At 44.3% G+C, this 16177-nt stretch overlaps 1 protein-coding gene across 1 annotated transcript in view; it reads right to left on the bottom strand.

The window, feature by feature from the left end:
* Nucleotides 1–12457, bottom strand: part of LOC138958481 (5-phosphohydroxy-L-lysine phospho-lyase-like) — a 44206-nt gene extending 31749 nt beyond the window's left edge. The window contains exon 1 of the mRNA XM_070329643.1: nucleotides 12308–12457. Within this exon, the coding sequence (XP_070185744.1) occupies nucleotides 12308–12360 (53 nt within the window). The 5' untranslated portion in view covers nucleotides 12361–12457. The remainder of the gene's footprint in view (nucleotides 1–12307) is intronic.
* Nucleotides 12458–16177: the final 3720 nt, after the last annotated feature.

Below are 16177 nucleotides of genomic sequence, written 5' to 3'. Positions count from 1 at the left end.
ATCTTGAGATTCGATCACTTATTGGAGAGAAGATTTGTATTGCAGCCTTAAGACATATTATATGTATGTATATATATCGATGTAATTTTTCTCACTATAGACAGAACAGAGAGACTGATGTGTATACTGTATACTCTAAAACCTGCAATGTGAGATATGTAAGGCAAGGCACATACTGTTTCTGAGTCTACTACCCTGAACAAAATAACTTCACTGCAAAAACACACCTGAACTATACGGGTACCTATCAATCAATCAATCAATGAGGCTTATATCGCGCATATTCCGTGGGTACAGTTCTAGGCGCTCTGCAGTGATGCCGTGTGAGATGAAATTTTATACGGCCAGTAGATTGCAGCCATTTCGGCGCATATTTACCTTTCGCGGCCTATTATTCCAAGTCACACGGGTATAGGTAGACAATTTGATGTAAACAGTTTGGCTCCAGGCGTGCTCTATTAGCTCAGGTTCTGGGACAGGCTGATCTTTCTTAACCCAGTGTGGATTTTCAGTGGGGCGACCACCCCCAACCCAGCGCGTCCCCGGGTGGCGGATAGGGGAACGGTCTTCAGATATGGAGATCAGCCGCTTGCGGCCGCGGACCAAACTGGCTCCGGGTGGGATCCCGGAAAATCCTCCCCCCTGTGCTCTCAGGGTAGGACGTACGGGCCATGAGCTAAGGGTGAGGTAACCCCGACAGAAAACCCCGAATGCTGAAGACGGAGGACCCGGGCCGCACGGCGCATTCTAACAAACCACGGGTACACGCACTTACGCAAATGATGACACAATCAACCAGCACAGATGGAAATGGCGCTCGCCCATTGAGGACCCCCCAGGGTGGAGCAGCGTCGGGTCCCATGCCTCAAAGGGACCCAGCCCCAACTACTGGAGGTCCCTCCCGTCCGTCTTGTCACGCCAGGGGACGCGGGAGGAAAGTGACTGGCACCACCACAACCAGGAAGAAACCCAGTCAGCAGCGACCTTTCCAGGTCATGCACTGGAACGCAGAAAGTATCCTGAACAAGAAGACAGAGTTGGAGCATATCCTGCATGAGAAGAACATCAACATCTGCTGTATTCAGGAGACGCACCTGACACCCCAAAAGTCCTTCAAAGTGAGAGGCTACCAATGCCTTAGGTCCGACAGAACAGACCGAAGCAAAGGAGGAATCCTGACCCTCATCAGGAACAACATCAATGCCTGTTTGATAGAAACGCACATGGAGGACTCCGAATATCAGGTGATTCGAATCCAGACGAAGACATCAGAATTCCATCTTGTCAACTTCTACTGCCCCAATGATAGACACCTCGCCCTTGACACGATCCCCGCAAAGGCCTCCAACTTCATCGTGGTGGGTGACTTCAACAGTCATTCACAGAGTTGGGGATATGACCACCTGGATCGGAGAGGAGAAGAGGTGGAGAACTGGCAGGACGACAAAGGTCTCATCCTTTTGAACAGTCCCTTTGACTGCCCTACATTCTACTCCAGAAGATGGCACACTACATCAACTCCTGACCTAGCCTTCTGCACGGAAGACATGCACCAGCTAACCAGCAGAGAGGTCGGAGAACAGCTAGGTGGAAGTGACCATCGGCCAGTCTTTTTGACCCTGGGCATGGAGTCCTGCACTGAAGCTTCCTTCCCTCGGTGGAACTACAAAAGAGCGAACTGGTTCCTCTTTAGACACCGCACCAGCGAACTCACCAAAGACATCAGAGTCGAGGGTCGAGACATCAACATGGTGGCGAAGGACTTCAACACGAGCATCCTCAGAGCAGCGCGTGAGTCCATTCCCAGGGGTGCCAGGAGAGACTATAAGCCCTACTGGAGCAATGAATTGCAGGAACTGGATGATGATCTGGCAGACGCCAGAAGGGAAGCAGAAGTCAACCCGTCACAAAACAACAACATCCGTCTCCAGGAAGCCAAAGCCAAATTTCTCAAAAAGAAGCTACAGGCAAGACGGAGAAGCTGGCAAGAGAAAACAAGCTCTCTGAACCTTGAGAAGGATGGCAGAAAGCTCTGGAGGCTCACCAAGCAGTTGAATGATGAGAACACCAGCAGAGGAAAGATCACATTAGAAGAGAACGGGAAGGTGCTAACTGGAAAGCATGCTGCCAACCAATTTGCTGAAAGCTATGCAGCTGAGAGCAACCTCCATGTTAGCCCCGAGAAACAGAGAGAAGCAAGAAGAGAGAAAAGAGAGAGACCTGCCAGACAGTCGACAGTGGACGCCATGAGTCAACCACTCACACTCCACGAGCTGCACTCAGCTCTGAAAAAGTCAAAGGCGAAGAAGTCCCCTGGCCCAGACGGCATCACCAACGAGATGCTAACCCACCTTGGTAGTGCAGCAGAGAACAAGCTACTCGAGGTCTTCAACAGCAGCTGGCAAGAAGGATCGCTACCACAACTCTGGCGAGAAGCGATCATGATCCCCATCTTAAAAAAAGGGAAGGATCCAAAGAAGGCCACCAGCTATCGCCCAATCAGCCTCACCAGCTGTGTTGTGAAGACCCTGGAGAGAATTGTGAACGAGCGCCTCAGGTGGTACCTGGAATCCAGGAACCTCCTCGCCCCTGAACAAGCTGGATTCCGACAGTTCCGCAGCACTGAAGATCAGGTCACTTACCTGGCGCAAGAAGTTGAAGATGCCTTTCAGGAACAGAAGCTGGTCTTCGTCACCTGGATAGATCTTCAGAAGGCCTTTGACAAGGTCTGGAAAGATGGACTCCTTGTAAAACTGCTGAGGAAAGGCGTGTCCAGCAACATGTACCAGTGGATTCGCTCTTACCTCTATAACCGCAGGGCAAGAGTTAACGTCGACCAGACCAAAAGCCAGAAGTTCCTCCTTCGTCATGGCGTCCCTCAGGGCGGAGTCCTCTCCCCCACACTCTTCCTTCTCTTCATCGACGATCTGGTGTCTGAGATGCCCAAGGGGATCAAAGCTGCTCTCTACGCAGACGACCTTGTGATCTGGTGCAAGGAGGAGCACGCAAGTACTGCCACCTACAGAATGCAGCAAGCGGCAGATAGGCTGAACGCATGGGCAGAAGATTGGTGCGTCTCCATCAACAAGGAGAAATCCTCCACCACCCTATTCACACTGTCGCCAAAGCAGAAAGCCGGAACCATTAGGCTTGGTGGAACTCCTCTGAGAGAGGATGAAGAAGCAACGTACCTTGGTGTCACCTTTGATAGACGGCAGACCTGGAAACCACACATTGCACAGGCAGAGACAAAGGCCCGGCGCAAGCTAGCCATACTCAGGAAGCTGGCAGGTACCACCTGGGGAGCGAACGAGAAGATACTGAAGACAGTATACCAGGGAACAATCAGACCCCACCTCGAGTACGGCTCCACAGCGTGGTCAACCTCAGCCAAGACAAACCTGCAGACCCTTGACCGTGTGCAAAACCAGGCCCTCCGACTCATCACCGGTGCAATGAAATCCACGCCCATCAAGGAAATGGAGAAGCTTACCACCATCCAACCCCTCTGTCAGAGAAGAGAAGCCAAGACTATGGTACAGGCCGAGAAGCTCAAGTGCCTACCCGACCACCCCATGAAGCACAGACTGAGCAACCTCACCAAGAACCGGCTTAAACGGAGCAGTTTTGTACACGAGAGCAAGAGACTTTCTCGACAGTACAGGGAAGTCCTTCCACAGAACACTCTACCTCTGACTCAAGAAGAAGAGGAAACCCCCAAGGCAACAGAGAAACCAGGCATCCAGATCTGCACCAGTGTTCCACATGTTACCTCAGGAGAAGATCAGAATGACACAGCTCGACAGGCACTCACCTTAGCCCTGATCGACGAACAGTACCCAAAAGAGGCGTGGATCCATGTATACACCGATGGATCAGCAACTAACGCCGTGCTCAATGGAGGTGCAGGCATTCTCATCCAGTTCCCTGGGGGACATACAGCTACATCCAGCGTTGCCACTGGCAAACACTGCACAAACTATAAAGCAGAAGCAGAAGCTCTCATGCAGGCCGCCTCCTTCGTTCAGGACTCCGCAGACCCTTGCTACCAAGTTGTCTTCCTCTCGGACGCCCTTTCAGTCCTTCAGGCCCTAGAGAACGACAAACTCCCACAGCTGGCCAAAGCATTACAGATGGTCAGACAAACCAGAAGAGTTGTCCTCCAGTGGATACCAGCACACTGTGGGATACCAGGAAATGAAAGGGCAGATGAGCTGGCAAAAGAAGGAGCCGTGGAAGACCAACCTGAAAACAGTGTCAGCTTTAGTGAGCAGAAGACAATCATCAAGGCATTGATGAGGCCAAGGACAAACAGAGATGACTACCACACAATGTCCAGAGAGCAGCAAGTCAACCTCATCAGGCTGCGTACTGGCCACAACAGGCTCAATGCTCACATGAACCGAAAGTTCAAGCTGGCGCCATCACCAACCTGTGCCTGCGGTCAAGAGGACCAAACAGCGGAACACATCTTACAGCGATGTCCCTTACTAGATGAGGAACGAAAAGAAGTGTGGCCGTCACCAACTCCCTTGCAGACCAAACTATACGGCAGTCGACAGGAGTTGGAGAAAACGACAACATTTATCACCAGTGCTGGACTGATTGTGTAACCTCTGCGAACGCCAAGAAGAAGAAGAAGAAGCTCAGGTTCACAAACCCACCTCTCTCTCCCCCTCTCTCTCTCTCTCTCTCTCTCTCTCGCACACACACACACACACACACACACACACACACACACACACACACACACAAACAAACACACACAAACACATACACATGTACTGATGTACGTATACACACACTATAATGTTCATGCATTCATTTAAGCAATGATATACATGTATGTGCCTGTGACTGCCCTAATGAAGCAAAATGACACTGTTGTGGCCTGGCACGGTCTGCCAAGGGAAGGTACCTGACCGCTATATGTGCCAGCGCCAGCTGTATACATCAAATGCACAGCTACATCATTTCGTGTCCTACCCTCAGGCGATCCAGAGTTGTTGAACTGGAACCGAGACTGTGAATTAGTACTAGTGTAAAGACTGGAACCAACTCGTTTAGCATCCAATTACAGGTCTGTTACTTTGACTGAAATGAAACCTAATAGAAGGGATACAAACTCAAACAGCTGTGCTACAAGTGTGTGTGTGTGTGTGTGTGTGTGTGTGTGTGTGTGTGTGTGTGTGTGTGTGTGTGTGTGTGTGTGTGTGTGTGTGTGTGTGTGTGTGCATGTGTGTGTCCTCGAGCAGGTGAGCAATTTAGTGAACAACTGATTTGTGTTTACGTTCATCCAAGTGTATGGCCTTGCACAAGTGATATATATTTTGTTACATAAGAACAGAAAGAAAAATGAAAGAATTATGACGAACATGCAATATGCGCTATTTCTCAAATCAGAGTTGCAAAGCTTCAATCTTCCATTTTTAGTTTTTACAACAACTCTGCAGGACGCATTGATTGCAGTCAAACCTATTATAGCAACTGCAGACTCTGTCTACTGCCCATTCAATTTCTAGACCCAGAGCCAAAACAAGCTTAGATTTCAGAGCTTATTTCAGTGAGGTAAAAGCCAGAAGAGAGAAACACATGTAACTTTTTGTTTATGATTTAAGGGTCAACTACTCGCGTATCTCAATGCCAGATAGGGGAAGGGCTCCTAATATGGACCATTTTCTGTTTGACGCTGATAACTAGCTTAAGTTTTCTTGCGAAGAAGTTTCATTCTGTGTTTGGTAGTCCTTCTCTCTTAGGTTAACCGTTAGGCCTAATTAGAGTGAAATAGCTTTGATAGACATTCAGCAAAAATTAAATACAGAAAAAAATCACAAATGGTCCATATTAGGAGCCTGGGCGCCTAATATGGACCAGTGAAGCGGCCTTCACGAATCACTGTAAAAAGCCCCCTATACTTCAAAATAACATGATACAACCTAGTGTACAAGTCAGACTAATTAATATGCTCTAGATTTATCTGTTTCGGGTTGATAAGAGCATTATTTGAAGCACACCATGAAACTAAAGAAGCTTATCAAAAACAGAGTGAAAATAATACCCAATCAGTATTGACGGACTGTGTGATGATATCTTCTGCTATGGTCTGTTGAGACAGTGATATCAAAATCAAGACCGGAGGTTGAGATTTTGATATCACTGTCGAAACAGACCAATAGCAGAAGATATCATCACACAGTCAGTCAATGTTAGATATAATTATTGCTAATTCTCTGGACATTTTGTATTTGCTGTAAAGAAATTACAAAAGTATTTGTCTCAGTTTTGGCTGTTCCAATCCCTCCCTCTGATTATTATTTCTTTTTGTTCACTCCTTTCTTGTACTTTTCAGTATTTGAAAATATATTTTCTTTCAAAAAGTCTTTGGTCACTTGCTCAACTAAATTCTGGGATCATTACATTTTCATATATATTTGTTTGTTTTTAAATTTAGGTGTTTTTGTTTTTGAAGTGGGGAAGCAATAAAGAGGTCGTCGATATCACTTTTACAATGAGCTCAGTTTTGCCCAATTGACCAATGGAAATCCATGTAACATATGAAATAGCAATATGTGAAATTATCAACTTCCACGAAAAGAAGACTTTTTGTTACAGCAGTCCCTGCAATGTACGGCCCCCGGCGTGAGCGGACACCTGACATGTACGGACACATTTGCTCGGCACGGAGTGTTTTCCTTCTATATTTGCCCCCCCCCCTTAAACGGACACCTGCAAAACTTGGACGCGGACACTCATTTTCGGTCCCAACAGCAGGTCATACCTCCAATGTACGGACAGACCATGGTCACATTTTTACCACAACAAAATCGATAACAGAGCAGTCCGGCTCTTGGTACAAAGATCACAGCCGCAATGGCGTGATGACAGTCACTGATAACTTGAGTGCACGTGTACCCATCAGGAGGGGGGGGGGGGTAGTTTTGGTCAGGAGTGGAGTACATGCGAAGATGCCAACATGAAACTGCACTGTGCTCTTTATTCTTGTCTGTTGGACGTAAACAACAGAAACCACAGTCGATGAAGGTCCTGAGCGAAAGAGAGTGAAAAACCGGCCACAGTTCTCAGCATCGTGTGTCTGTGTGTAACCTCTTTCATTGACAAGATACTCTTGTTTCCCCTCAGCCTTGAACAGTGAGTCGGTTGCCTAATCTGTGAACCCTTCAGTTGTCTTGCTTTGTCAAAAGTTACGACACAGTCAACTGGTTTTGCTCTGAGTGAACAGTGCAGCTGGCCTCTCTGGCCACAGCCCCAAACAGTACATGGGTGGAGGGAGTGAGAGAGAGGGAGGGTGTGTGTGTGTGTGGAGGGGTAGCTGGCTAAACTCTGTGGGGTGTCCGGTGTCACTGCATGTCAGCTGGATTTGCATTGGAGAGAAATCTAGAGGTGTACTCTTCCACACAATTTCCAAGCATCAGTTGTCACGGCTTGGGGTAGGCATTAGTGAGGGAGAGTGGGACCACTGGGAGCTGTGTTATGTACAGTGTATTTCCGACTGAAGAGTCACTGCCATGCCACATGATCGGCATGCAGTCAATAAAGCCAGACAAGAAGAAAATTTATTACATGATTATGACATGCAGCTCTATCTGCTGTTAATCATTCAAACTGGTTTTCAAGCTTATTCTTGCAAAGCATCTGCACACGCTCCTCTGTGCTGTGTTTGTGTGGCTGCTTTCGTTTGTCAGTGCCTTGAGGATTTATTTTATCTCTTCTTTTCAACACTTTTCATACAGATCATTTTTACAGAACGTTTAAAGAAGTATTAGGAGTTTATTGTTATTGTTTAGTAGCCACAAGAAGTGATTAGCATAGACTCAATCCTGTTGTTTGTGTATCTCTGTGTGAGTGTATGGGGGAGGGGGTGGTGTGGTCACCCCTCCCGTGACCGGACACCTGCAATGTACGGACAGTTTTGCTATGGCCCATGAGTGTCCCATGAGAGGGACTGCTGTAATTTTTTTTAAAATCTCGAGGGCTAGTTATAGGTTATTTCCAGCAAGCTTCTGAATGAATTAATGAAAATAGCCTTTAGCTTTTATTTCCTTCGATTTGTTGAAGATGGTCCACATTAGGAGACTCGCACATACTTTATTTTGCTATTATTTTTTGTTTGCAGTTGAAACTCGGGGTCAACACTGCTAAAATGTAACAAATACGGTCTTTGCTGTCATAGCAATTTTGGTGTGATAAAAGCTTTGGCTGTGGACAGAAACGAGTCCGTTTTAGGCGGAAAATTTAGAGTGAACGTTGCCAAAAGTGAAAAAAAGAGAAAAAGCCTTACGGTTTTGAGATTTCTGTTTCTGCAACTGTTTTGACATCTGCCAGTTATCCAGAGAGGGTGAATACAGCAAATAAAACCTTTTTGAGCGCTCTAGCGCCGTTAGTTTGTCAGAACAAGAGGTGGTCCATATTAGGAGCCGGTCCATATTAGGAGCCCTTCCCCAACATCAAACCTAACCTGTCTGATCATTTTGGTTGCACATGACCTGCCTAGACTGTGCAGCTGTTAATAGCTTTCTCTTCTTAACAGTTAATCTTTTTGATTTTATGTGTGCACAGTCACTCAAATTTAACAGTTCGCAGACATACAGGCAGTGCAATCTAGGAAGCCATGTACCAGTTGAAAACACAAAACAACAAAAAGGGCAAAGCCCATACGACTCACATGCTTGACCTTGACCTTTACATGACCTTGACCTTCAAGGTCAAATAACTAAACCTAGCAATGACATCATACACTAAGAACTGCTTTACACATTTTTCCTACCAAAATACATGTGACCTTGACCAAGGTCAAGGTCATCCAAGGTCATGCAACACAAAGCTGTTAATTCAAGACATAGGAAGTACAATGGTGCTTATTGGCTCTTTCTACCATGAGATATGGTCACTTTTAGTGGTTCACTACCTTATTTTGGTCACATTTCATAAGGGTCAAAGTGACCTTGACCATATGTGACCAAATGTGTCTCATGATGAAAGCATAACATGTGCCCCACATAATTTTTAAGTTTGAAACAGTTATCTTCCATAGTTCAGCGTCAAGGTCACTTCAAAATATGTATACAATCCAACTTTGAAGAGCTCCTGTGACCTTGACCTTGAAGCAAGGTAAACCAAACTGATATCAAAAGATGGGGCTTACTTTGCCCTATATATCATATATAGGTGAGGTATTGAATCTCAAAAACTTCAGAGAAAATGGCAAAAATGTGAAAAATAGCTGTTTTTTAGGCAACATTTATGGCCCCTGCGACCTTGACCTTGAAGCAAGGTCAAGATGCTATGTATGTTTTTTGGGGCCTTGTCATCATACACTATCTTGCCAAATTTGGTACTGATAGACTGAATAGTGTCCAAGAAATATCCAACGTTAAAGTTTTCCGGACGGACGGACGGACGGACGGACGGGGGGGACGGACGGACGGACGACTCGGGTGAGTACATAGACTCACTTTTGCTTCGCATGTGAGTCAAAAACTGCAGTAACAATATATTACAAATTATCATGCATAGTTCCACATATTCTGTCCATTACAGTGTAGTAGTCACACATTATTCAAGACAACTCCGTGCCTCTTCTGACTGTCGCATCCTCACCATTCCACACACCAAAACTAAAACATACGGACAACGCACTTTTACTTTTTGCGCACCCACACAATGGAATTCTCTTCCCTTTCACATCCGCCACTCTCAGTCACCCCAAGCATTCAAACCAGCACTTAAAAACGCACCTCTTCAAGAAATACAACCCCTGATTTTGTTTTCTCAGTCCATCAGTAGGCTACATGTAGTGTATTTGTTGTTTTAGTGATAATGTGATAATGTATATAAACATCTAGGGGTGTTTTCAGTATTGTTGATAAACATGTTCTGTTTGATTAAGGGTATTCAGCTGGTATTTTCTTGTTTTCACTACCTATTTTATTCATGTTTTTATTACTTAGTTAGTGGAAGAATCTTTTGTAATGTATGTTTGATGGTGTATGCTTTTAATTAAGCGTTGCTGACTATGAATGTACAGTGGAGTCCGGGTACAACGAATCTCAAGGGAGATGCATTTTAGTTCGTTATATCAGTAATTCGCTGTAGAGTTTTCAACCTCACGAGAGGGGTGACCACACCACCCCCTCCCCCATACACTCACACAGAGACACACAAACAACAGGATTGAGTCTATGCTAACCACTAAACAATAACAACAAACTCCAAATATTTCTTTAAACGTTCTGTAAAAAATGATTTGTATGAATGGTGTTGAAAAGAAGAGATAAAATAAATCCTCAAGGCAGTGACCGCACTCACCATGCACTGACATACGAAATCAGCCACACAAACACAGCACAGAGGCACATGTGCAGATGCTTTGCGAGAATAACCTTGAAAACCAGTTTATGTAGATGTAAATGCTTGTATAACTGTGTTTTAATTTTAAACGTGTCAAGCGCAAAGAGCATAATTGTAAAGTTATGATGTTGCGCTATATAAATGCTCATTTATTATTATTATTATTATTATTATATTATTCAAAACACACCACACAAAAAACTCATGTTGTAACAGAATTTGAAATATAGTGCTAACTTGGACCTACACGTATCACCTCTTGAATAATATTCAACAAAACCTAACATACATCCAAACCAGATGGACTGTACATGTATATATCCATTTGATTCACTCGAGTTGACAGCTGCATGAGTTATTTTCATTGCTGCAATAATTAATAACACTGACCTGTATTGTATCTTACTGACTTACTCTCAACTAATTAATTGGGTGACAATAATAATTTAGTAATTGAATACCAGATTTAAAATTGTAACACAGCAGTGACAGGAAGAAGCTGGTGAATCATAGGCACTCTTAGTCTTAGCAACAGCCGTTTGATTCACCCATGGTTTGATTCACCCATGGCGTTTCTATCCAGTTATTGACTGAGCATTCTTTAATCAATATCCCATGAACTCTCTCTCTCCCTCTCTCTCTATTTTTCTCTCTCTCTCTGTATCTCCCTGTGGATATAATATGTGATTTAAAGTAATCCCTTGCCGGACGAGGGCTGCTTGAAAAACAAAGCTTGCTTGCATGCTTATGTAACACTTGTAAATAATGATGTATCTTATCCTATCCTCTCTCTCTCTCTCTCTCATGTGATTTAGAGTAATCCCCGCCGTTTGGAAAACAAAACTCGCTTGTATACTTATGCAACCCCTGTAAATAAAGATGTATCTTATCGGCCTATCCTCTCTCTCTCTCTCATGTGATTTAGAGTAATCCCCGCCGTTTGGAAAACAAAACTCGCTTGTATACTTATGCAACCCCTGTAAATAAAGATGTATCTTATTCTATCCTCTCTCTCTCATGTGATTTAGAGTAATCCCCGCCGTTTGGAAAACAAAACTTGCTTGTATACTTATGCAACCCCTGTAAATAAAGATGTATCTTATCCTATCCTCTCTCTCTCATGTGATTTAGAGTAATCCCCGCCGTTTGGAAAACAAAACTCGCTTGTATACTTATGCAACCCCTGTAAATAAAGTTGTATCTTATCCTATCCTCTGTCTCTCGTGTGATTTAGAGTAATCCCCGCCGTTTGGAAAACAAAACTCCTCGCTTGTAATTGTATACTTATGCAACCCCTGTAAATAAAGATGTATGTGATCTTATCCCCCCTCTCTCTCTTTTTGTCTCTCCCCCTCTCTCTCAGGCTTTAGCTCTCTCTCGCTCTCTTGGAAACAAGTAAATAATTATGTGATTATATTACATCATTGCTTGATATTCATAATGCATTTTGAATGTCTTTTTAATTGTTTGACATGTTAATTATATACATTGTATTGTAATTAACTTAACTTCTATTTCTTCTTGTTATTAATCGAGTTACCCTCAATGGGCGAGGGCCGGACGAAAAAAAGCATGTATACTTTGCTTATTCTGTTACCCTCGATAAATAAATAAAGTTCAAAGTTCTCTCACTCTCAGCGACTGCTTTTCAAATCCTGCATAGTAAACTCAACCCGTCACACTCGATTCACTCCTGTTATCAACTACTGTTGCCAGGATGGGGGGGATTCTGAGCCGAACACAGCAGCAACACAGCAGCAACCGTAACGCTGCCAACACCGTTAGCTGTGCTGAATGTAAACACCCAACAACACACTGTAACACAGCGCAACATTGACCTTCACAATCATACAGTAATCTTTACACTTACAGTCCGCTTTGTTCGCTCGCTCCCACCACGCGACACTGAGTAAACATAAGAAGATAACGGTCCACTTACCCGATGTGTTGCTTTCGTAGCTCAAGGGTCCGTGATTTCGGCAGGGTGGTCATATTATTTTGGGTAGCTCTTCTCTCCAGCTGCTTTACGTCTGTTTCTTCCTTCTGCAACAAGCGAGCGGTATTTTATGCCGAGTGACTGCCCTTGTACTGCACCTGGGGGCTTTTCGTGTCTAAAATTAGACTGACCTCGTGATGACAGCGTTCGTTCTGTGGAAGAGCGTTAATGTGATTGGTTCGTTGTCTTGTGATTATGGTTTTGGGGAGGAGGGGGTTGGATTTTTTGGTGTCCACGCCCCCCTCTTAGGTCGATGTGCCTCCGCCTAATGTATCCTTAGCGGATTATGCATATGACTTTATTCAGTTATTCTGCAGAAAAAAAACCAGAAATGCTGGAGAAAAACAGTTTGTTTCTGCAGCATTTCTGCATAATGTCATCTTTCGCGAGAGCAACGTTTTTTTCTGCAGTAAAACAGTAAAATTGAAATCAAGAATGCTGCAGTAAAACGGTGATGTTGTTTTACTGGAGAAAAACTTGTTTACACTTTTTCTTCAGCATTTTGGCATTAGCCAGTTATTCTGCAGAAAAACAGAAATGCTGGAGAAAAACTGTCTTTTCTGCAGCATTTCTGCATAATGTCATCAAGTTTCGCCGAAGCAACGGGTTTTTCTGGAGCAAAACATTTTACTGCAGTAAAATTGAAATCAAGAATGCTGCAGTAAAACGGTGCTGTTGTTTTACTGCAGACAACAAATGTAAGGTTTTCTGCAGTAAAACAACAGCACCGTTTTACTGCAGCATTCTTGATTTCAATTTTACTGCAGCAAAATGTAAACAGGTTTTCTGCAGTAAAACATCAGCACCGTTTTACTGCAGATTTGTTGATTTCAATTTTACTGCAGTAAAATGTTTTGCTGCAGAAAAAAACCGCTGCTTCGGCGAAAGATGACATTATGCAGAAATGCTGCAGAAAAGAACGGTTTTTCTCCAGCATTTGTCTTTTCTGCAGAATAACTGAATAAAGTCATAATCCGCTGAGGATACTAATGTTCAGTGGCATGAACAAACTCATCCTGAACTCAGGTCAAAATGAGTTCGGCTCATTCTCTCCCTGACAGGAAGAGAATGAGCCGAACTCATTTTGACCTGAGTTCAGGATGAGTTTGTTCATACATATATTACGGTCTCCTTCCGGCAGCAGTCCCAAAATTTCGACTTGTTTTGACCTTAGACCGATGTCTTTATCATAACTGTGAAGAACAGAACGGAGATCACTGTCGAAGTCGGCCAATCTGCAATCATTTTCGTCTCGCGAACACTGATCTCAAATTTAGATCAGTGCTCGCGAAAAACATATGGGAGATAACTCTGTATTCTTATTTTGATAGATTCGCGTAGGACTGTGGCGTCCGGTCAGAGAGACAACTGGCAATAGCCGTGGAGCGATACTTATCAGAATGGAACAAACTGTCAAACATGAGGGCCCCAAAGGGGGGGTATCATCACGATCACGGGAAGGGAAATTTTAGCTTTCACGATCACAGTAACCTTGATTTTTGTTTTCACGATCACGAACACCAGTGGCAAATCACAGTCACGGTAAAAGTTAGAGGTACAGAAAGCACGTGTCAAAGTAAACACAACCACACAGTAATTCGCTCCTCTGCATCTATTGTTTATTCAACACAAAGTGACAACGGTTGCACTTTAAAAAAAATTTGAATTCTCTTTCATACACACAAAGAAATACATTATATCATGATTTGTAATCAGTAACAAGAATGTTGTTTTCATTGTTTTTTCTCTCGCTCTCTCTCTCTCTCTCTCTCTCTCTCTCTCTCTCTCTCTCTCTCTCTCTCTCTCTCTCTCTCTCTCTCTCTCTCTCTCTCTCTCTCTCTCTCTCTCTCTCTCTCATACAGACACTCACAGGAATATAAACTCCAGGGGCGGAGCAGTTAAGCCAGAGGGGAGGGGGGGTTACAACCTGGGGTCCAGGGCAAGGCCCCGTTGGGGGGTCTGGGGGGGTTAGCCCCCCAGAAGCTGAAGAGATTTAGCTATTTTATGAACAATGTATGGCTTATCCTTGATTTTAAACAGCCGGGGGGGGGGGGGGGGGGCTTCCGGAACCCCTATAACCCCCCCCCTAATCCGCCCCTGCACTCATACACATTCAACTCCCACACCCTCACTCACACACATGAATATATACTTGCACAATTTCACATTTACAGAGCTAAATCTTTTAACCCATTTTCTCAAAAACTATTGGGTGGATTGAAATTAAAGTACATGTATGTGTGATGGTAGAGTCTATAATCCTGACAAAAGGTCAGTCCAGGAATCATGAAGGTGGGTGAAGGAATATACACTCATACACATTCAACTCCCACACCCTCACTCACACACATGAATATATACTTGCACAATTTCACATTTCCAGAGCTAAATCTTTTAAACCCATTTTCTCAAAAACTATTGGGTGGATTGAAATTAAAGTACATGTATGTGTGATGGTAGAGTCTATAATAACAAAATCCCCAACGAACATGACTTTGGTCGACTTTGACATGAGAATCAAGTTTAAGCATGTACCTCCCAAACGCTTTTTTTTTGGGGGGGAGGGAGGGGGGAGGGGGGGGAGGGAGGGGGGAGGGAGGGAGGGAGGGGGGGGGGTTGCATCTGGATCGTCATGAAATCCGAGGAGAAATCGCACCTCTCACCCCCTTTCGAAAGACATTTTTCTTCAACGATTTCTGTGATGAAAAGTATGAGTCCTTACAATCTCAATTCTTCTTCATTGCCTATACAGCTTGCTGTCGAATTTACCTTTTTCGTTCAAGGAGAGGCTTCCTTTCCCTCCAGAAACATCCAAAAACGTTCAGCTTCAAGGGGGCTTCTCCCCTTTGCAACCCCCACCAAGGGGGCTTCGCCCCCTGGACCCCCACCGAGGGGCTTTTCCCCCTTGACCCTCATCTGTAACCCCACCACCCCCCACCCCACCCTAGTACTTACCTAGTCCGGCCCTGATAGATCAACATACCTTTACATTTCGTCTTCGGAACGACGGACCCGTAGCCTGACCTTTCCACCAAGGAAGGCATTCTCGCCGCCTGCTTTGGTCTGGCTTGAATCCACAAAATATAACAGAAGTTCGATGACAGTACCGCTGCACGCCATTTTTGATCTTCGAATTCGAATTTGACTGAATGCACTCAAAACTTTAGCACGAAGCCCTTCCATTGGATGAAGTTTGGCAGACTTTTGCAATTCGCCTTCTGATTGGATGTCTTTTTTGTGTGATTGGTTCTCTTAAAGGGAAGCAATCGCTGTCAAAATCATATTTCTGAATGTGTTGTTGCTTCCCTTCAATCTGGATTAGCTCCTTGACGAATAGAAGATCATACTCATAGAGTGATACAGCTGTGAAAAAAGTACGTTGAAAATAAAATGCGTTGCAATAATGCCCATCACGATCACGAAAACAAATGACAATCACGATCACGAGACTTGATTTTTTTGTCATCACGGATCACGGGCAAAGTCCCATCACGATCACAGAAATGGAAAATTCGGCAATCACGGTCACAGAAAGGTCAAAAAACACCAATCACGATCACGATTTTAAACCCTTTGGGGCCCTCAAACATGCCTGGAGCATACAAAACAGAGCCTCAAATGTATCTTTTGATATGTCAGTCTGTAATCTTGCTGCTGTTAAATTAAAAGGCGAGCCGGAAGATGAAAATATTAATCTTTACCACGAAGCTCAGTCGCATATATTTATTTCCGGTTTTCCGTATGTTTGTTTCGATTTTTTCGTTCTTATGTTTTAGGGCTTTTTTCAGTGTTAATAGTTTGACTTGCTTCTGT

The sequence above is a fragment of the Littorina saxatilis genome, linkage group LG2 (genome assembly GCF_037325665.1).
Source record: "Littorina saxatilis isolate snail1 linkage group LG2, US_GU_Lsax_2.0, whole genome shotgun sequence".
Classification (NCBI taxonomy): domain Eukaryota; kingdom Metazoa; phylum Mollusca; class Gastropoda; order Littorinimorpha; family Littorinidae; genus Littorina; species Littorina saxatilis.
Note: the sequence above shows the minus strand (reverse complement) of the source record. Positions and strands in the feature narration are given on the sequence as shown.